Consider the following 23,196-nt stretch of genomic DNA (forward strand, 5'->3'; position numbering starts at 1 on the left):
TCCCTTTCTTTCAAGACTTGGTTTTCATGAGCCTTTCCTGATTAACTCAAGTATATAAGTGACTAAGTATATCAGTAATTAGTCACTCCAAACAGAAAAGAATTTTTATACCTCTGAATTCTTGTTGTATTCTATTTTTCTGATATGGCTCTTGTCATCTACTACCTTTTTTTGTGCCTGGAAGTTACCTTAAAACCTTTCTGGAATAAGGCCTGGGTACTAGGTGGCAGGGTGGGGAGGGGAGGCCAGTAGAAGCAAAATCTAGAATTTTTATCACACTGGATTGTCATTTGCTTTGTAATAACTTTTATTTATATAGATATCAAGGCAGAATTTAGTGTGAACTAAATCGATAAATGTTATTTTTTCATCTTAAATAATTAAACTTGAACATAACTAGAAAAATCTTATTTTGTCATCATAAGGCGGCAACAGGTTGCCCCTAGGGCAGGTACACCAGGATTCAGAGCACCAGAGGTATTGACAAAGTGCCCCAATCAAACTACAGGTATGTTGCACTAGAAATTCAGAACCTGATTAAAATTGACTGTCCCAGGTATATTTTATGATCTTTGTCTATTTATGAGTAATATTTAAGCTCTTCTGCTTTTAATTAAATTATGTAAGTGGTTCTAGCAATGTGGCATTCTCATTTTTGAGATAATGCTGTTTATGAAAATTTCTGTTCGTGGTGTGGCCTTTTCTTTTTTTTAAACATTTTTTTTTCTATAGGTCACATTTTGCTTATCTATTTACAAGATGATTTTATCAGGAATTTTGTTAATATCACCTTTGTGGGGGAAAAAACTGTGTTTAGTAGTCTTTGCTAACTTAAGACTTGCAGCGTTTTATCTGTTTGCCTAATACCTTGAAAGTTTTCTGTGATGCCATATGATTGTGTGTTTGATTGAAATTATTTTTTGTTATTGTATGATGATATAATAGCATTAAAAGAATTTTAGAAAAAGAAAAAAGTCTATAATCTAAAAAGTTGTCATGGAGCCAGAACCCAGGAAACATCTTATTGAATGGAAGAATCTTGCTATTCACTTTGATTATGGACTTTAAAGAAATGCATTCATTCATTGTGTGTATTCTGTGCTTGCTAGTGATACAAAAGTGAATGAAACTGTCTGCTTACACTCTAGTCAGGACACACTCTCAAATAATTATCAATAACCTGTTGAGTATGGTTATAAAACTTTATACATGATATTTTAGGGATATGTAACTATCCTTAACTGAAGGGATTATGGAAGGAAGTTTATGGAAGAGAGACCCTCTGAGAAGAGAATGTAAATTGGGGTGGGGGGTGTTGGTATTGAGGCCTGAGCAGAGGAACTCAAGAAACAGCATGGTCTATCATACAGGAAACAAAAGTTTCTTGTTGCTAGAATGTAAGATGGAAGTCAAGGAATGATGAGAAATAAACCTGGAAAGAGGTAGACAAGGTCAGATCACTGTTGTTAAACAGCTTGGACTGTTTCCTGTAGATGTTGGAAAATTATTCAAGGGAAAGAGATGGCAAATAATTGTGTTCTAGATGGATCATTCTGGCAGGTGTACAGCAAGGATAGATCTTGGAGAGTGGTGGCCTGCAGTTAGAGATGCTGAAAGTCTGAATGAGAGCATTAGTAATAGGAATGAAAAGAAAGGTGAAGGATTGGAAAGGCAGAGCTTGGTGGATAATTGGATTTGGGATTTGAGTGTGGGGTGGTGAGGGAGAAGGCATCCAGGATGTTTATCAGATTCCTAGGTTGAGGGACTTAGATGGGTACCAGTAACGAAGGTGGAGAATAAAGAAGTTTAACTGGTTTACAGGGAAAAATAAGGTTTATTGGGGGCATAATTGGTTGATATTTGTGGGACATCTAGGTAGAGATGTCCAACAGGATAAAAGTCTGAAGCCCAGGGAAGTCTGGGCTAGAAATACAGTGGAGTGTCGTCATTGTTTAAATGGTAGTTGAAGCTGAGAAATGGATGGGCCAATCAGGGAGAGTGTGCAGGGGAAGAGGTTGGAACTCTGGGGAACCTCAGCCCTTAAGGCTTGGAGAAAACATTGAAGGAGCAGGCAGAGGTACAAAGGGGACCAGGAAAGGCAGATGATACAGTGGCCAAGGGAATAGGGAGCAAATAACTTGGTGATACTGGGAGGTCACCAATTAGGAAAGAAGTCCCTAAAAGAAAGAAAATGAATTTCTTAACATAAGGCTGAGGTGATCTTAATCTTAACCGCCAGAATTCTGAAGATTAAAGTTTCTATCACAAAAGCTAGGGTTAGCATCTGGCCAAAGAAGATCTTCTAATGTTCAATACTTTTACTAAACTGAAACACTTCCGCTACTTTGGTGTGTAATTCTTGAGGAGCATCCAGATTTTTTCCCACATAGCTATTTTTGGATTTCTTTTGATCTTATAAAATGTGCATTTACTTAGTGTTTTCTAATAATGAAATATCCTTTTAAACTTACCAACGTGTTGCTTAAGAAAGAACACATTGTATTTTGTATTAAGGATGTTAGGCCAGGAATTAGGTTTTGTATTAAGGATGTCAATCCTGGAATTATGTTAAAAGCACCTGAGGAACTTTTAAAAAAGTACTGATGCCTGAGCCCTACTCTAGAACAATTAAATCAGAATCTCTGAGGGATTCGGCCTCGGCATCAGAATTTCTTAAGGTTCTCAAGATAATTGGAATGCGCAGTAAAGGTTGAGAACTACTGATGTAGATGATAAAATTGTAGATTTGGAATTTTGTTTTAAGTTTATTTTCTGTTACAGCAATTGACATGTGGTCTGCAGGTGTCATATTCCTTTCTTTACTTAGTGGACGATATCCATTTTATAAAGCAAGTGATGATTTAACTGCTTTGGCTCAAATTATGACAATTCGTGGATCCAGGGAAACTATCCAGGCTGCTAAAACTTTTGGTAAGCAGTTTTATATTATAGAACAAAACAAATGCCTTTGATTGTCTCCTACAAATCACTTAATAAATTATGAAATTCTCTTTAAAAGTAAACATATTCTATGTTCATGAAGTTCTCTGATATTAGGTAGAAAATTTTTCAATTGCTTGAAAATTAATTGCATTTTGTAAGAAAATAATTTATCATCACTTCTCTTCTATACATGTAATCATTTAATCTTATCAAGCACAAAGTGCTGTACTTCTCCATTATTTAAAGTTCAGCTTTATAATCTTAAACAAAAAAATAAGAAATAAAATCTCAACTGCCTGTAGTTATAGGTTGACTTCATTGCATAATTTTGCAATGCAATAATTGCAGAAATGCAAAAAATATATACTGCATAAATATTTTTAATAATAGGCTTTAATTTGTTTATTGTATATTTATTAAGCATCAGATACTCTTGGGCCTGCCTTAAATGATCTTAGTCTATACTAACGAACAGTTAATTATAATACAGTATAGTAAGGGCTATAGTAGGGAAGACAATAGAATTTGTGTTGTCAGGTTTCTTGGGGTTAGGGTAGCAGAGAAGAGAAATGAACAGAGCACCTTTACTGATGGAGTATTATTGTAAGCATATATTGGATGTAGGAAGTCATCTTAGCTACACAGGTTCTTGTACTTTAAGACTAGGATACACAGTGTACTTCATAGGGCACCTGAGAATTATCTCAGCCTGGCCCTGGCCAGCAACTTGAACTCAAATGCCCACCTTATGTTATTCTCCATGCACAATTATAGTTAATACTTTCCAAAGTGGGTGGGTGTGATTGAGTCAGCATGCTACCACACAATATGGAACACCCCTTTGGGACAAAATTTTAGTCAGTCCGCCTCAAAAGTAGCTGGGTTGCCATGGATCAGTGGGCTTTAATCAGAGTGCATATCAGAATTATATGAGGAGCTTCAAGAAATCATATGCTTCTCTCATCCTTCCCCTTCTTGGAAAATATGATTCAGAAAAATATGATATGTAAGAAGGGTCCAGGCTTGTTAGTTTGAAAACAAGTGATTTTGACCAAGAACTACTTCTGGCTAAGAATCACTATGAAAATTATTGTCCCTTGCTTAAGCACCAGTGCCATTGTCTAATCAACCAGAAGAACTTCGTGGTGGTTGTGAAGAAAGCCTCATAATAGAGGCTTACCAAAAAATGTTTGTGCAGCAAAGTGAATCCACAACTTGTACCTTTCTTATACCTATTATAAGAAAATTTTATCTGAGAATAATAGGGTGAAATAATACGTACAAACAAGGGAAAAGTGACCATGAATGGAAAGCAAGATTGATACCTTAGAAATTATTTTCTTACATGAGTATGTTTATTCTCAACTGATTGAGAAAATTTTGATCTACTATTGAATAACTTCATGAGAAATTTATGAACATGAAGTTTGTCAGAGAACACCAAAACATTTTGTTGAAGAACTTAAATCTTTCCCATCTGTAGTGAAAGTTATAATGAGGACCAACAATAGAAGTGCAGCATCTGACACACAGATTCCATGGCAAGTATCATGGTAACAGGCAAGGGCTTTTAGAGATTTGTCATTGTAATGCTTTTTCTCATATTAAAAAAATATATAATGCTATATAGCACTTGTCTCTGTTTTATTAGTGTTACTTCTGTAGTTATTTCAGTCAAAACTTATTATAACTTTGGGCTGAATACAGAAGGACTCAAAACTTCAAAAACCACGACTGTGTTCGTCTTTATGACCCAAAGATATGACTTGCCTGAGATGAGCAGCAAGAGTACTTGTACTTCTCTTTTATGTAACTTGCCCCACTGTCCTCAACTCCTAGGCCTGGCCCCATTGTAAACTGTCATTAAGTACTTGTTGAATTGTATCAAATACATTCGAAAGAAAAACATTGAGCTAAAACAAATGCCTGACACATAGTAGTCTGTAACATAATATTTTTTGATTGGATGTATTATTTTAAATTATTTTCCCTGAATAATGAGTCCTCTCTTTGATCATGTAAAAAAATAATTTAAGCATGTTGTGTAACTTGGGAAGATGCTATAACATACTGTTAATTATTTCATGACTTCAGAGTAGCCTCTAAATTAAGGAATAAAACTATATGGCTGTTCTCCTCTGGGTATAATTTTCTCAAGAGAATAGGAATGATAAAATTTTAAAATAAAAAAGGATTGGCATGTTGTATCTTCAACAAACTTAGTTTTTGGTAATTTGTTTCCTTTGCCTTCTCCCTGCCTGCCCCTGCCCCCCTTTTTTCCTTACCCTAGTACTCTAATCCAGTAGTTAGATTAGAATATGTAAAAAAGTAACTTTTGTTTCTTTTTTTTTTTTTGCTGAGGAAGATTTGCCCTGAGCTAACATCTGTGCCAGTCTTTCTCTATTTTGTATGTAGGTGCCGCCACAGCATGGCCACCAACAAGTGGTGTAGGTCCACGCCCGGGAACTAAACCCAGGCCGCCAAAGTGGAGCGTGCCAAACTTAACCACTAGGCCACGGGGCCAGCCCCTAAAAGTTAATTTTTTAACATCCAGAGCTGGATTAATTGCTTTGTTAGCAATCCACGTAGCCCAAAAAGGAATCTAAATGCCGCACTACGCATCGTTTAGAGCCGCATTTCTGTTTAATAAGGAAATATAAGGCAAAAATAATGCATTATTGCCTCTTTGTGTGCTTAACTTATTTTTGCCCGTGTCTGATGATAATCCTGTTGCAAAATTTTTTCAAAGACATTTATATTTTTAAAAACTGAATTCTGGTTTGTTTATTAATTCATTCAAAAACATTTATTGGAACTTTATGTGTGCCAGGTACTCTTGTTGAGTCTCTGTGCTCATGGAGCTTAAATTCTAGTGGGAGAGACAAACAAATATATATATCAGACAGATGAGTGGTATTGAGAAAGATAAAAGGGGAAAGGGAGTGAAGAAGGCTCAGCTACTGCAGATAGATTGCTCAAGGATGGCATCTGTAAGGATGTGATATTTGAAGTAAAACGTGAGAGGCTGAATAATGCCTTTTTGTCTAGTTCAACAGACATTAATTGAGAATCTAGTGTGTATCAGACATTGTCTAGCTTTTGGGGATTCAAAAATAAATAAGATAGTCCCTGTCTTCAAAGAGCTCATAGTCTAGTAAGCAAGATAGACATTCGTTTTATCTGTTACAATGCAGGATAGCAAAAGTAATAATAGAAATCTTCACGGGATGCAACAGAAGCTTAGAATGATCAACTCCGAGAGTGTCAGGCCTCACAGGGTAATTCTTGAGGTGAGTGGTGATGTTAAGTGGGATTATCCTGGGCACACGGGGGAGTTCAGGGCATCCTATTCAAAGACAAGAACCATGTAGTCAAAGGCATATAGAAGCTTGGAAGGGGGAGAGGGAATGGAAGCTGTAGCTGATTAAAGATTACAGAAGGATACAGTGAAAGCTGGAGAAGTTGGCAGAATCAGGTGAGTCCCTTACATAGCGTGGTAAGTCACTGCTTTCTATTTGCCATCTCCCACCTTATGATTTGACCTTACCTTCAACTATGTTGTGCAAAACACAGATATAGCATGTGGTGCTGTATCTCATAACTCCATGTAAATGTATCCACAGAGCACAGGGTTGGCCTTGCATGTTTCTCATGAGAGAGGCTTCTGATATATTCAAATAATATAAAATGTGTGTATTTTTTCTCTTTAGGCAAATCAATATTGTGTAGCAAAGAAGTCCCTGCACAAGACTTGAGAAAACTCTGTGAGAAGCTCAGAGGTATAGATTCTAACACTCCCAAATTAACAAGTGATATACAAGGGCCTGCTTCTCATGACCCAGCTTTTTCAGAGAAGACTGACCATAAAGCTTCGCACCTCGTACAAACAGCTCAAGCACAACACTCAGGGACTTCATTGTTTAAAGGGGACAGTAATGGCTGTGGTGGTCGTTTTGATGCATATACTACCAACTTAGAAGGCTGGGATGAGGTGCCTGATGAAGCTTATGACCTACTTGATAAACTTCTAGATCTAAATCCAGCTTCAAGAATAACAGCAGAAGAAGCTTTGTTGCATCCTTTTTTTAAAGATATGAGCTTATGATTCTCCTTCTTCATTTAACGTTTGCTGTTGTGTATTGTGAGGTGGGGTGAAAAAGAGTTCTTTGTAATAGCCATAAGTTCTTGATTAGAGACCAGGGCAGTATGAATAATTTATTTTAAAATTTTAGTGATTGCTCTCAGCAGATTCTAAAATATGGATTAAGATTACTTAAAATGCCTGGGATAGTTCTTTGGACTAACAACATTATCTTTGATTAGATCTACCCAAGTAGAATCAGATCTGCAATGTCCCTAATTACTTGTCACTGCTGTATGCAGAAAAAGGAGCAGTTTTAGCCTGTACATAGGGGTTCAAGGTGTAAGTCTTAGAATTAAGGGATGTGATAGGATTAAATGAGTCAAAAGACTTACTTTATTGGTTTCTTCAAGCTGTGAGCTATGTGTACTTTTGGAAAACTCAACCTGGTGCTGGTGCTCTAACCGTTCTGTAGGTAAAGTAGATAACTTCCTCTTCTAGAAGCATATATTACACCTTTCATGAACACTAAAACAATTAATGAGAAAATGTTGGGGGGGTATCACTTAAAATTGAATTTAATTCATCCATTTTTAAAAGTATTTTGTGAAAGCATTTTTTGTGTGAATTGCTATGTTTTTCTTAATGGTTTCTCTCTTGAGTTTTCTGCCTTCTCTACCCCCACCCAACACATTCTCCTTGGAAATTATATGGTGCTTTCCACAAAGTTTTTGGATACTTTGTTAAATACTGCATGTGTTTACAGTTGGGAACTTAAAATAATGTGTACACTGGTTCATAAAAGGAAGCCATAGGACCAACGTGAGGATTGATAGTCCAAAATGCTCTTCTTTTTCTCTGAATGTGTATGTTTTTTTCACATCATCTTAAGTATAATTAGGTAGCTGCTAAAAGGAAAAGTGAACACAGAATTGAAAATATTATTGGAGATTTTTGCTCTGCCTAGAGCCATTCAGATCTCTATATCCTGTTCTGACTAAGTTGGTCCTGCTCAGAAAAGGATGATTACTGTAGTCTTGGCTGGGTTGGGAAAAGAGAGAATGAAGTAGGCAAAGTAGAAAAGGACCAAAGATAGAGGTTTACGTATTACTACATTTCAAAATGATACCTATCAGTGACAGCATATCAAACTTCCTATGGGAAATAAGTGGGGGTGTGGATCTGCTGAGAAGTTTCCCATTTAGTAGACATAGAGTACAGAAACAGCTGAGGGACATACAACATTCATTTTGTTATTTTGAGCATTGAAGTCAGTATGTCTACCCACCGTATTTGGTAAGTATAGTATATTTATAAACCGTTACCATTGATCTGCTCTGTCTTGTCATGCTGTAGTCTTTAGAAGAAAAAAAAACTTGAATGTTCTTAAATTTTTATGTTTAATAAAGTTGTCCTTTTATATTTTTTATATCAGACTACTCATTTGAAAAATACCTTTTTTAAAAAAAGTATTGACCACTGGGAGTATTTTCCTTCTGAGTTTGATGAATGCTCTCTTCAACGTATAGTTTTGTATTAGATTAACAAATATTGACCTGGCTCAAGTAATACTTGATAGATAAAAATAGAGTTTTTTTTATAGAAAAGGTGCTCATTGACTTCATTTATAGGATATTTGTCACAAATAGTAAACCATCTCAATAACTAAAATGAAGTCTTAGCTAAAAAAAATATTTTCTTAATGTGACTCACAATCAAGTTAACATATTCTCAAGAAAATTAACAAGAAGAAAAATTCAACTACCAAAAGTGCAGGGAAGGAGACATACTCTAAGAAAGTTTAATATTCAGAGTGTTGGTTCACCTTTCGTTAATGTAATATTTAGAATAGAACTTGGGTGATATGCAAGGGGAGGTAAAGGGAGATAGTGTTTTAAAAGATATCCAGTGTTACAGATTAGTTCTCGGGGAATTTCAATCCCACTAGAGAATGTTGCCTCAATTTTGGGTGCTCTATAGACAAAAATTAGCCAGGAGCTTCCATACGCATATTCTTTAGGTTTTTCAGCCTTCTGAATACCATTTTATAATGGCAGCTATCTCCCTAAAAGATTTTAATTAGGCAAAATAGTCACTTCTAGGGAAAGATTAAGAAGGTAATTAGTTAATGCCGTTTCCTCTTATTATGGAAGTTCCCGGAATATTTAGCTATTTTTCATTGTCAGCTTTTTAAAATTCTTATTGCTCAAACTCTTGAGATAAAACTGTTAAGGGTGTTTTCATTTAATAAGCCTTAGACATTTAGAACTATTAATATAACAAGCTACAAGTATTGGTTTTTGAAACAGGCTGCAGCTCTCTAGCATTTTTAATGAAACTTTTCCTTATAAGGAGATGATTATGGTTGTCTTAATGACCTAAATAAAAATGTGGCTCAAGAATGGTTATTCCAAAGAATTAAACTTAGTTTATTTCGAAATCTGAACAAAAGTCATCAAGTGATGTTAGTTAATCTCTTACATTTCTGGCATCAGCTTTTTAGAAACAAAATGGTGTTACAGATGTCAGAATATTGATTGCATAAAATCTTGAAACCCACAAACTCGTAGGCTTATGTCTTAGTAATTTCTGCTGTTTATGTAATTTCAACCCTACGCGTCACCGAAAAGTTATTTATCTTAAGAAACTGTGGCCAAATTTGGCGGGTAATGCCGTCTGCCAGTGTCTGCAGATGTATTGTTTCCGCCTACATTTGTGCGTGCTGTCTGTGGTCTTTAAAGAACACTATCTAACACCAGGCAGGAATGTCAACTCTGTTCAGATTTTTTCCTATATTCTTAGAACTGATGTTACCCTTTCCTAATTTTGTCAAATTGTTTAAACTGCCTTTCTTGAAAGGTGGATATTATATCATCCATGTACTAGACAAGTCATCACAAGTAATTGATGCTGTGTCAAATTACAGCAAGATTTTCAACAAAGTAACCACAGAGGTCAGTGCTAAGGCAAATATTTAGTAAATAATGACATTTTAGATATCTAAAGTGAAAAGTATGATCTTAGGAAAGCAATTGCAAGTTGGGCGAGAAAATTATGAAAATGAGGTTCAGAAAAATGATTGCAAAATAGTTCAAGCTTAATTTGACCTAATTTTTTTCTCAACAGAAGAAAATGAACTAAAGGAATAAAATTGTCCTTGACCTCTGTTTGAGTGCTTTAAAAAATTAACAAAATAATTTATGGAAAAGAATTCAAAAGGATGAGCAAAAAACTTATTTGGAGGGTGTGTACACAGTTTTTATAAGGCAAGAAAGATGACTAGAAAACAGATGTAAATGGTTTAGAATTTTGATTTAAGCATGCACTGTGTGCAAAATGCCTTTTAAATTGAACACATTACGCTGTCCTAGCCCTTAAGCAGATTCCATCTTGGACACTACTGAAGCATTTCTTTGAGGAAAGTAACAGGTTTAGCACTAGAAAATTTAATGCTATCTTATGAAGGAAAATAGAGAATAATAGCTTTTAGATTCATCTCTAGGTCTAGATTTAGAGAAGGCCAATGTCACTCACTTTATTAGGGAACCTAAGAAGATGAACCAACAGGTGGGCTTCTGACATCCCGAAATCAACAGTAATAACACTGTCAGCTGGGGAGTGAGTAGCACAAATCAGAAAATGAAAGAGCCATCTGATAATTTCTTTCTCATCAGAATTTTTACATTTGTTTCTTATCTACATTCTATCCATGCTGTGTTTTTATATGTGTGTATTTAATTATATATTCACCCTTTGTGTAAATTCCTTCTGTAACTTCTCTGAAGACTAGCATATGATCTAGAAATGACTCCAACTAGGACAAGACCAAGACAGTAAATCAGAAACAGATGTATGGCTCTGTAGCCTCACATTGTTATTTCAGCCCTGTCCATAAGCAAAAGGAGCAAGGGGCTGGGGAATCCAACCCCCTCTGAATGTCTCTCAACACTTATCTTAGTGCTTTTTACCCAGTAGAAGTTTCTTTATTTCTTCTGGCGTGTTGCTGGTCTTCCTACGCTCAAGTGTTCTGATAAGAAACAAAACCAGTCCCACTGTTTGTGTATGTATATATGAGTAATCTTTAGACAAGTGTTAGCAATGCTTCTTCACACTTTGCCCCAGAGTTTGTGAAATGAATGCCAGGTATTCTGTGAGTATCCTTTTCTGTCATTTTAATTTTTTATTTTAAAACTCCATAGATAAATGGCCATATCAAATGTGTACTCTTTGTAAAAAGAAAACTCATTATCACTTTTATGTGTAAAAATAAACATTGGTGTCTTACATCTCATTTTTGTGTATTATGAGGAAGCATCTTTCTTGCCTGTCCCTATACAGTGTGACTAGATTAGCGCCTGGCATTTATTGAGTGGGTGTTCGATAAGTATCTGTGGAGTGAATGCATTAAATTACATTTAATTAATTTGCTTTCTTGGCAAGGTATTAGGCCAAAAGTCTCTCTTAATAAGGGTGCCTATTTTCCTAAGTTTGGTACGATTTATTTGATAGGGAGTAACACCAAATGGTAAGAAAAATGAAATGCCACATTCTTCCTTACATAATCTCTCTCCAGTAGATCATCTCCTCCCACCCTTCCCCCACCCCCTAATAAATATGTAATTTAAATGAAGGCAAGATTTTGATGCCAGGCTTTAGGTTCAGAATAGCCCTAAAGGGATATTTGGACTTGTAGTTGCTATTACCTACAGTGCCTTTTTCTCTCCTCTATCTCAAATGTATTCATTCTTCTTAGACTCGCAGAAGTCTCACTCCCTTTACAAAACCTTCCCTGATCACTCCAATCCAAATGATCATTTCCTTGATTTCCTGTATCTGGATTATAAGTTTCTGGAAGGTAGAGACTTTTATATGTCATCCCCCCACACCCTGCGTTTCTTATCACCACATTGGAGACTCAAGTACTCAGTCAAAACTTTGGGGTTGACTAGGAACCTGACACCAGGGCGTATTCCCAAACCCCACCAGAATAAGGACAGCCCCTTTTAGTCTTAAACATCTACAGGATTATACTGTTTTCCCTTGGTAGTCCTAAGACTTCCCAGCTCCCCACCCCCATCCCAGCCATATCAGTTCTAATTTCTCTGCATTTCAATTTGCTGGTGCTCCATTCCCATTGCTTTGACCTCAGTGGAGACAGAGAACAACTGGGACATTCTGTCTCTAATAACTTTGCACATCCTAGAATAAGAGGCGAATAAGGAAAAATTTCATAATTATAGTCATGTTTTTAGCTCCTACTGTTGTGTGCTGAGCACCATAACAATAAAAAAAATCTGTTTTAAGGACTTGTAAATATGTATAAAGTACTATGGGAAAGCATTATCTACACACTTGATTATGCTTTGCTAATGTGATTCATCTTCATACATGCAGGACACTGTTCATCTTGGATATTTCTGAGACAGCTTCAATTCCAAAAATGTCAGTCCTTGTTGATGTGTTCTGAGAATCCCAACATTTCTGCATCCAAATTGCATTTCTAAGAATGTCTCTCAACTAGAAGCAGTGTGAAATTGTTAGAAATGCATTCCAGTTTTTTAGCTTTGAAAATATGTCCATTATGACATGTTTCATTTGAGGCTCCCTCTGCTTTGGGAACTGTCTGATGTGTATATTATTGAGTAAAATGGAGAGTTTTCCAGTGTCTTTTGAGCGCTGAATGAGGCCTTAAGTATTTTCATTGAGGTTCTCACATTTAAAAGTATAGATGGAGAACGAATGCTCCCTTACTCACACTTTGTTGATTAAACATGAACCCTGACTAGAGGCAGCATAACACAAAGGAGTCAGCTAAGGCTGGCTTTTCACTGTACTGTGAACCTGGTTTCCTCAGCTGCAAAATGAGTTCATATGCGTACCTCATCATTCGGAGGAATAAGTGAGAGCATGCCTCCTAAGTATAATGGTGACAGTACATAGTTGTTTCCCTTCCCCCCTTCCTTTCTTACTCTAGTTTCCCTTCATCTCCCTCCAACAGGGGAGCATGGCCTGGGAATATTCTTACATATTTCTTAAATTTTTTTTTTTTTAACACATCAGGACTTTTAAATTATTGAATGGAAAATTGCCATAATCTGGGATGCTGTGAGCCTGACACTATGTAGTAATGCTAATTTTCCACACATTGTGATGTTCTGTCTGTCCACCAGATGGCAGGAGTTACTTTGTCATGTTCTGTCAGCTATCCAGACACATTCGGACTGGTGTATCAGTAAGGCTACTAAACAGAAAAGAAGGTACACAAAAATACTGGCCCTTACACAATTGAAACAATTTACCAGGCAAAGGGGGAGCTAGTAGTCATCTACCACACCCTCATCTTTTCTAGCACAAACTTCTCAGATGTTCTGCTCCTTTTCCCCTGGGCTTTTGCATACCCTGCTTCCTTTGCCTGGAACGCTTCTCCATCAAACCTCAGCCTCCGTCATCTGGATAACTCCTGTTCGTCCTTCAGGGCTCAGTTCAGATATGAGCTCAGTTCACCACCTTTAGGAAGCCTTCCTTGACCTCTCATTTTGAGTTCAATGCACCACACCCTCCCTGATCCCTGGATCCTGCTCATTATTCAGTACCTGCTCAAATATTGCCTCCTCTAACAGGCCTCCCTGTTTACTAAGTTATCATCTCTTCCTCTAGAATCTAGAACAGGGCTTGGGACAAGTAGACACTCAAAATCCTATGGTAAGGGAATCACGGTGCTCCCACAGCACACTGGAGCCTCCAGTCATTCCTGTGTGGCCCTTACAGCATATATTATCAGTCTCTCTTATCTGTATCACCTACTAGATTGTTAACTTCCTGACAAGAAGAATCGTGTCTGTTTTATGCACCATCATATCTTCAGTGCCTCGCACGTAATCAGGCCTCAATAAATGTTTGTTGAAAAATGAGCACACATAACTATAATGTACACATATGCACACAGTATGACTACAGTGAAGCAAATGATTTCTTTTTTGCTTTTTGAGGAGCTCAGTGAAGCAGAGGTGGAGAAATGGCAGCAGGGACCTATATTAGGCTTTTTTTGGCTACAGCAGCATCTGTATGTTCAGGGTCAGCAGGTGGGCTTTTGATAGCAGCTGCACTAAATGAATAGGTCTTATGTTGGCCTGAATTCTCGAGTGAATTTAGAATTAATGTCAAACTTCGTAGGAAGTTAAACATAGTTTGCAGAGCCAGCGATTAGGAGGCCACAGAAGATTTGAAGAGAAAGAAAAGATGTTTGTGAGCAGCCATCTGGTGACCAAACAGATACGGTGATATAAAAACGTGCAACAGGAGAACCTATGTGGCTTTAGACAGTTAGCTATGAGAAACGAGGCTGAGGTGTAACATTCAGAAGAAGAAAAAACTCATAGACTTGGACATGAGAAGCACTTCTGAAGACGTGCTCTGGGTCTCGAGCAGCACATGGTGCTCATATACACATGTCTGAGGCCTCCTCTGTGGGGGTCCCAAGATAAAGGTAGAACCCGGCTTTGGCCAGAGTCAAGAAGGGTCTAGATAACTTCCTTTTTTTTTAAGATCCCAATATATTATTTTAAAAAGAATGACAAGATGATAAAGCAGGTTTACAAAAATGATAATCTTTAAATATTTCATCTAACAAATTAACATCTTTAACATGTATATAATTCACAATGTATTAAGCCACATGAAATTGTTGATTTTCAACTATTTTGTGACCTAAAAAAACTATTTTGTATAGTTCAGCTTAATACAACCTCACCTGGAGATAAATGTCAGAAGTGTAAATTTGAGGCGCTGCCCTTCCTTCTCATGACTATGAGGACCAAGGTAAGTGCTCTCCTGCCCACCCCGACTCCCCCAATACTGACTATGGCCTTAAGGTTGAGTGTGAGTGTGAAATCTCAACCTCCAAACAAAGCGTTCTGAGCTCTCTGACCCAGCGGTGGAGGCTGAACATCTGGCTAAAAGAAAGCTGCATTCTAGAGATGAAGCCTATGTATGTATTAAGGGTGAGGAAATGTCTGATATGTCTTTGTAAGTCTCCAAGTACAAATGCTGGAGGCTTCTCTGTCCCTAAGTAAGTTCCTAAGTTGAAGAAAATGCAACAGTGCCTGACATACAGTGGTCTACAAAAATATTAATTGACTGGTTCCCTTTCTCCTTCAACTGATCATCTCCTCACACTCTACTGCTAAAGGTGAGGCTGACTCTGTTTTGCTTACTCTCCTCCACTTGAATAGTGAAAACCATGCTAAACAACTCCAGTCTTTCCATCCCCTTGCTCCCTGCTCCCAAACATATGCGCCCTCCTCCCTCCTTAATCTGCCTGCTCTCCTGCTGCTTCTGCCTTCACTTCCTCTGCATCCCCTTTGCCCCTGCCTCCTCCTGTAACCACTGACTAAAGACAAGCCAAAAGGATTGATAGTAAGTGAAGAAGCCATTGCACTCCCCACCCTCATATCAGATCCTAAACTGATCTTCCCTGGCCCTGAGGGGTCATGAGGTGCACCTGGTGCTCTCAATAAAACAACGTTGTTTTGATAATCCAGCCGGACCAAGACGTTTAAATTCTTCTCACTCTCTCACCACCACAACATGAGAAGCGTCCAAATATGTTGCAACAGCATGGCCCTGGGCCTGCAGCTCTGGAGTTATGAAATGTTGCAGCAAACTCTCCTTGTACAGTGATGTTATCAGCAAAGGTCTCTGTCTTTAACCCTGTCAGTAAGAATTCTAGGGGGCTTTCTCCTTTGTGCTCACAGATTTTCAGAGGTGTCTCCCTGATGGAACAAACATCTGAAATCTTTGCAGGAGTATGGGCAGGACTCCTGGCAACTCCCTTTTTCCTTCCCAGATACCATGTTTATACAGTCCGTCTAAGAGGGGACTTGGAAGTGGCACATGAGCCCCCTGAACCTGATGCTTCCCTAAGTGCACATTTAAGGGGCGACAGATGTTTGAATTGGCAGCTGGGCTGCAGTAGGTGGAAATAAGAACATTGTGTTCCTTTCCATGTGGAGTCATGTATAGTTTCTCCAGCATATGATGAAGTTGCAATAAGAAGGAAAATCTGGAATTCAGTTTTTTGGTTTTCTTCTGGATATAAATTTTAGGGAACCTCTCCATCTTGTAAAATCTCATGGCACTTTGTACGTCTTTTGGAGCCTGGCATCGTCATGCCTTTATCCTGCCTCGCATTGTCGTGATTCATATGCCTGTCTTATCCTTGAGCCAGATCTTATTGATTTTCACATCCCAGCCTCATCCCTTTCCCCACTCAGTGTCTAGCATAGTACTTTGCACAGAGTAAGCATTCAATGACTATCTGTGGAATTGTCAAAGTTGCTTTGGAGGTGTTTTCATCCAACCCTTCCATTACCGAATTTTATTTGGGGAACTTGTATTTAAAATATTAGAAAGATGGCTGTAGGAGACTCAAGTTGAGGTGTATGCGCAGGTCTCAACAGTTCCCTTTTGCTTTGGGAAACTCTCTAATACACAGGAGTGGTTCTCCACGCATCACATCAGTCTGCCCCCTCCCAAACACACCCCACCATAGCTGACCAGGCAGGGTCCCTCATATTTTCACTTCCAGATATTTGAACCTTTAAGCAAGTGGGCTTGAGCTGATCCTATTAAAGACTGGGATCTTGAGGGAAGATTTGAAGACATATCTCTGGGGCTGCCCTTGTTTCCACTTCACCTGGGGTCTGGTTCTTCAGCTCCTCCAATTATGTGTGCTGTCCCAGCATTGTTCCAGGAAATCCCTTTTGTGCTCAAGTTAGCTAGGGTCAGTTTATGTTGCACGTATTCAAAGGACCTGAGCAAATACGATTGCAAAGGGCAGAAAAAAAGGCTACTGGGCTTTGAGGCCTGACACTGCCTTCCACTTGCTGTGTGATATAGTTCAAGTGACAATTCACTCTGAACCTCACACACTCATCTTTAAATCACCAGAGATTCAAGCCAGTGCTGGTGAGAGTACATTGAAGGATGGATAGAATTGAAAGATGCAGATATGGCAGAGGGAGTTCATTCTAAAAACGAGGTACAGCACAGGAGAAGACATGGGTGCAGGAAAGCAGAGGCCTGTCTGGGAAGCAGAGGGAGCTCCTCTGGAGCATGAGTTTCCTTGCTTTAAAGTATAGGATTTATTATTATTTAGATATGGCAAGAACAACAGATTATGAGAGGACTGCTATTGAAAACATAGTTATACTCACAGGTCCCAGGAGAAGGGGGCACACCACACCACAGAGGGCCACACGGGGAAGCATTAGGGTCGGTCAGGAAGCAGAAGGAGCAGGGAAAAACATGCCCAAGAGCCTTTATTGTGGTTTCCACGGGAAGGAATGGGTGTGACAAGGTAAGCAGGTTTAGGATTGGCTAGTTTGAATAATTTCAGTGGGTTCAGGGGCATAGGGTTTGTCCTTAGTTGTTTGGTACCTGGCCCAGTTGTCTGGTACCTGGCCTTGGGGTATTTTGGCCAGAGGAATAGTGGCCCTGAGTATGATAGACTGATAAAGGTTGGGGATGTGGGCTCTGAATTGGTTGGTCTGCCTTTGAAAGGTGCACTCAAGGGCTAGTTGTTTACTATCTCTAGGAATTGGCTAGCCTTGGGGGGAGGGGCAGTCCCTCTGGGGTCAGCAAGGCCCCAGACGTCAAAGAATCGATATGCAAAAAAAAAAAAAAAAAGACATGGTCGATACATTCCTCCAGGAGAGTAGCAGGACTGGAGGGAGGAAATGGGAGTTGAGACTAGATCACAAGGAACCACAGATGTTAAGCTACGGAATTTGAGTTTCATTCTACACATTCTTCTGTGACACCCTGAAGGATTTTAAGCAGGAGAATGATACAAGAGCTGTATATTAGGAATACTCTTCTGGTGTCTTTGGACAGGATGAGGTAGAATTTAAAGATCAGATCAACAGGACCTAGTGACTAACTGGATGTGGGGATGAGGGAAAGGCAGGAATAAAAACTAACTTCAATATTTCAAGCCTTTGTGATTGGAAGATAGTATTACTATTAATGGATACAGGCATCTGAGGAGAAGGCACCTCCAGTAGGAGACTTGGGAGGAAACTGGGCATAAATAATGAGATGGGTTTCAGAGATGTTGAGAGGGAAATGGCACCAGCACGTCCATGTGACCACGACCAACAGGCAGTTCCCATGTATTGTTGCCCTGTGTGATTATATAGCATTATGTATAATGCTCAGCTCGCCAGCTATGTCAGAAGAACCCTAAAGAACTGATGTCTTACTGTCTTTGTCCCTCCCCAATACCTGGCACAGAGCATCACTCCCTTGGTCCCTGCCCTTTGGGAGGTTAACCTAGACTGTTTCTCAGGGGGCACATCCACCAGGACTTGTCCACACGAAAAAGGAACCAGTCTGGGCTCTCTCACTGCCTAGCAGGGGTCTAAAGGTGTCACAGGGTTACACATCCAGGACACAGATAAGAGACTTAATTCCAGTGAACTTTGGCTTCCTCATCTGTAAATGAAGGAGCTTTCTAAATGTTGTCTAAGATCTTTTCTGGTGCTAACATTTTGTGAATCATTTTTGAGACTTTGCGATGCTAGAAATGGACCTCGTGGGTCAGAGAAGTTGCTGTTTTTCAACAGGAAGTCATTGTTTTTTCAATATCAACTTTAGGCAAGCCTCTTCCGTCTTGACTCCTACAAGACCTTGGTAATCTGAGAAGCAGTTAATTCTAAAGGTGTTAGTGCCTTCCTGTTCCCTTCCTCATCATCTTAACCTTGACCTCCCTTTATGCATTGACTCCTTTATGGGGTAAGGACCCCCCACCAAGTTGGCCCATCTGTGGGGGTGAGTGGCTTCCAACTTCTGCTTTAAACAAAATAGGCAGATGTCCAGTCACTGAATCAAATCAGGGCTTCTCTGGAGTGTCCTAATTCTTCTGTAAGCACATGGATGTGAGCGGACCATTCAATAGTGAACATACCATGATGAAGAAGAAAAGAGCCAGGAGAAAGAAGGAGAAAAGGAAGTCACATTTATGAAGGGCCTTCCATATGTGGCTCTCTACTGGATTCCTTTTTAACTACTCCCATAGTGCCTTAAACTATTATAATATCATCAGACTTGTAAACGTAAGTTCAGTGTGTCTCTTCCCATTCGAGTATATGCTCCATGAAGACAGGGACTCGACTCTGTCTGTCTTGTTCACTTCTCTATTCTGCTTCCTCACAGAGTGCCTAGAAAATGGCAGCTGCTGGGTGAATGAATGGATAAATACATTTAATCCTAACAGATCTGCAAAGTAATAGTATTTCCATTTTATAGAAGTTGAGGCTTAGAGGGATTTAGTGACTTACCTGTGGTTACATGGTTAGAAAGTTGAGGAGTCGGATGACTGAATGTGGTGACTGAAGCTGGGCTCTTTCTACTCCCTTTGCATGTCCTCCATGAAAACTGCCCCAACCAAGAGTGCCATAGCCACGTTCTATGTCTGTTCCTTGAAACAGAAATGGACCACAGCTAACTTAAGGAAAACAGAATTTATTGGAGTGATATCAGGGACTCACAAAATAGCAGTGTTGAGAAACTGGAGTGGAGCTGGGATTCAAGTAACAAGTGTAGGTAAATTTGAGTGAGGGCCATGGAATCAGATCCTCTCCAACATTTTTTTCCACTCTTGTCCATCATTCAGCTCAACTCAGAGTCCAGGAGGCAGAGTTTAATTGGACAGAGGAGGGCAGCATACCTGTATTGACAGCCCCACCAACACTGTACATAATGGGGAGAGGAAATTCCCAAAAAAGGAACCAAGCGATCTTACCAGAAAAAGCAGGAGCGTGTGCTGGGCTTCCAAAAATATAGCAAGTGTCCACTAGAAACTGTTTCATGGAGGACTGCCAGCATCCTGAGCCAGAAATGAGTTGTCCCTTCAAGCCACTACTTTTCTCTTTCCTCCTCCAAGAGGTAATAATGGAGGATGGGGGGGGAGGGGGGAGGAATCTATCACAAAGCCATCTTTGAGTGCCAGCTGGGCTCCTCCTTAGAAGTTACTGAAGTGTTGAAGAAAGTGAGAACTCACTTGTCTCCCAATCCGACACCCCCCGGTCAGACCTGGCCTGGCTGGCTTTGTTTATTACTTCTGTTGTTATTCACACCTTCCTGTGGGATCATTTCAAATCCCCATTTCCTGATGATCCAACATCCTTCTGCAATCAACTGGCAGGGGGTGAAGCCTGCCAAAACCTCAGGTAGCAGCCCTGCCCGGCACCATTTTCAGCAACATCCTGTGTTCACAGCTTTCCAGCTCAGCTCCAAATGCCAATTTTGGTTTGCGAAAATTTCCATGGCCTCCTGCTAGGCTGATGTTCACATATCCCAGCCCATAGGCACAGTGACCTTGGCCAGATTATATTCCTCTCATGCTAGGCCCCAGCCCCCACTCTCTGCTTATGCCATCATTACCTACACAGGACACTTTTGATGTTGGCGATGAGCTCTGACTTCTGAAGCATCCCAACAACCCCATTTGCGAGGTGGGGCATATCTTAGGAACCCAAAGAGGTTATGGAACCCCATTAGAGTTACATGGTGTGATTATGGTAGAACCAGTATTGGAAACCAAGGCTTTTGGCCCATGGTCTCAAGCTTCTTCATTAATAAGCTGCTAAATCAGGTCAGTGAGAGGCTTGTAATTCTGCTACAATATACCCAGAGAGCCTATAATTCTACAGCTACAACAAAGCCCTGAATTTTCTGTAGGAGTAATTGGTCCAGAATGTTCCCTCAGCAAGTACCTACTATGTTGTCAGGCTCTGGGCTAAGCACTTTATATACATTACCTTCAATGCTCACAACTGCCTTGGTATTTACTATTAGTCCCACTTCCCAGAGGCTCAAAGAAATTAAGTAATTTGTCTCAAGTTCTTAAAGGTGGTAAGTAGTAGCACCAAGATTCAGACTCAACAGTCTGGCTCCAGAGCCCCCATGTTTTTCTGCTGCACTTAAATTCATAACTATCTCCCATAGATGTTCTCTCTTCCTGTGACAACCACACACACACACATACACAGACACCAGACACACACACACACACACCATGTACCTTCTTCCCAAAGACCTTTCTAGGAGTCTCCCTGTCCTTTGTTTTAACAGCTTTATTGATGTATAGTTTGCACACTATAAAATTCACCCATCATAAGTGTACACTTTGATCACCTCAGTGAATTTATACTGTTGTACAATCATCACAATTATCAAAATAATGCAGTTTTAGAACACTTCCATCCCACCTCTTCCCTTAGTAGGAAGTTCCCTGCTCTTCTTAGGCAGGCAATCCCTGTTCCCACCTCAACTCCTCTGATCTGCTTTCTCTATATATACTTCTGTGCTTTGTAAAAATTTCATATAAATGAAATCATACAAAACATAGTCTTCTGTGTCTGACTTTCTCTACTTTGCCATGTTTTTGAAGTTCATCTGTGTTGTTGCATGTATCAGTAGTTCATTTCTTTTTATTGCTGAGTAGTAGTCCATTGTATGGCTATACCATATTTTGTTTATCTATACAGCAGCTGACGGACATTTGGATTATTTTCAGTTTTGGGTGTAGGGGAGGAAAAACAATTTTCCCTCTACTCTTCTGAATTAGCTGAGACCCCTGTAATAAAAGACAGACTAACAAGAGAAAAACAAACATAAGTTTATTAACATGTATACCTCATTGTGTACATGGAAGATACCCAGGGAAAAATGAGTAACTCCTGAAGTGGTCTAAGCCACCAGCTTAAATACTATCTTCAGCTAAAGGCAAAACAAAGTTGTGTGGAAGGGGGTAGGGTGGAGGCCAGCTATGGGAGGTTACCAGGAAAAGCATGGTAAACAAGGGTAAGGTTTGTTATGCAGCTTTAAATAAGTGCCTTGTCCATTAATAAGATTCTCTTGTGATTTAGAGTCATCCTTCTCTTCCTGATACAGAAAGGGAGACACTTTGACAAATGGAGATTTCCTTTATAAATGTAAATGTCCCTTACCAAAGGGTAACTTCTACTCTGTTTCCAGAGCTTCTCCTGTGTCTGCTGTTTCTCAAAATAATCCTTATGCCAAAGAGGCATATTTTGGGGTGGCATATTCTGCTGTCCTTCAGGGGCTATTATGAATAACACAGCTGTGAAAATTTGCATATAAGTGTTTGTGTAGATATATGTATTCATTTCTCTTGGGTAGATACTTAGGAGTGGAATGGCTGGGTCATATGGTAAATATGTATTTAACATTTTGAGAAACCGCCAAACTGTTATCCAAATTAGCTATACCATTTTATATTCCCAAAGGCAATGTATGAGAGTTCCAATTTCTCCACATCCTTGCAAATATTTGATATTGTCAGTCTTTAGCCATTCTGGTGGTAGGTAGTAGTAGTTAGTTGTAGTTTTAATTTGCATTTCCTTATGACTAATGATGTTGAGCATCTTTTCATATGCTTATCAAACATTCGTATATCTGCTTTGGTGAAATGCTTATTCAAATATTTTGATCATTTTTAAAAAATCAATTTGTCTTCTGATTGAGTTGTAAGAGTTCTTTATATATTCCGGATACAAGTTCTTTATCAGATATATGATTTGCAAATATTTTCTCCCAGTCTGGGGCTTGCCTTTTCATTTTTTCAACGGTATCTTCTGTAACGCAAAAGTTTTTAATTTTGGGGCCAGCCCCGTGGCGTAGCAGTTAAGTGCGCGCACTCCACTGCTGGCAGTCCAGGTTTGGATCCTGGGCACCCACCGAGGCACCGCTTGTCAGGCCATGATGTGGCGGCATCCCATATAAAGTGGAGGAAGATAGGCACAGATGTTAGCCCAGGACCAGTCTTCCTCAGCAAAAAGAGGAGGATTGGCATGGATGTTAGCTTAGGGCCGATCTTCCTCACACACACACACAAAAAAAGTTTTTAATTTTGATGAAGTCCAATTTATCAATATTTTTCTTTTAAGGATCACGTTTTTGGTGTCATATCTAAGAAATCTTTGCCTAATCCATGTTCACCAAGGTTTTCTCCTATGTTTTCTTCTAGAAGTTTTATAGTTTTAGCTATTAAATATAGGTCTGATTCATTGTGAGTTATTTTTTGCATATGGTTTGAGGTAAGGAAATAAGTTCATTTTTTGCATATGGATATCAAAGCGTTCCAGAAT

At 39.1% G+C, this 23,196-nt stretch overlaps 1 protein-coding gene across 2 annotated transcripts in view; it reads left to right on the top strand.

The window, feature by feature from the left end:
* Positions 1 to 11,315, top strand: part of CDC7 (cell division cycle 7) — a 28,945-nt gene extending 17,630 nt beyond the window's left edge. For both annotated transcript variants that reach the window (XM_058538501.1, XM_058538502.1), the window contains exons 10-12: positions 426 to 508; positions 2,782 to 2,931; positions 6,654 to 11,315. In XM_058538501.1, coding sequence (XP_058394484.1) covers positions 426 to 508; positions 2,782 to 2,931; positions 6,654 to 7,048 — 628 coding nt within the window. In that variant the 3' untranslated portion in view covers positions 7,049 to 11,315. The remainder of the gene's footprint in view (positions 1 to 425; positions 509 to 2,781; positions 2,932 to 6,653) is intronic.
* Positions 11,316 to 23,196: the final 11,881 nt, after the last annotated feature.

Source organism: Diceros bicornis, chromosome 4 (genome assembly GCF_020826845.1).
Source record: "Diceros bicornis minor isolate mBicDic1 chromosome 4, mDicBic1.mat.cur, whole genome shotgun sequence".
NCBI lineage: Eukaryota > Metazoa > Chordata > Mammalia > Perissodactyla > Rhinocerotidae > Diceros > Diceros bicornis.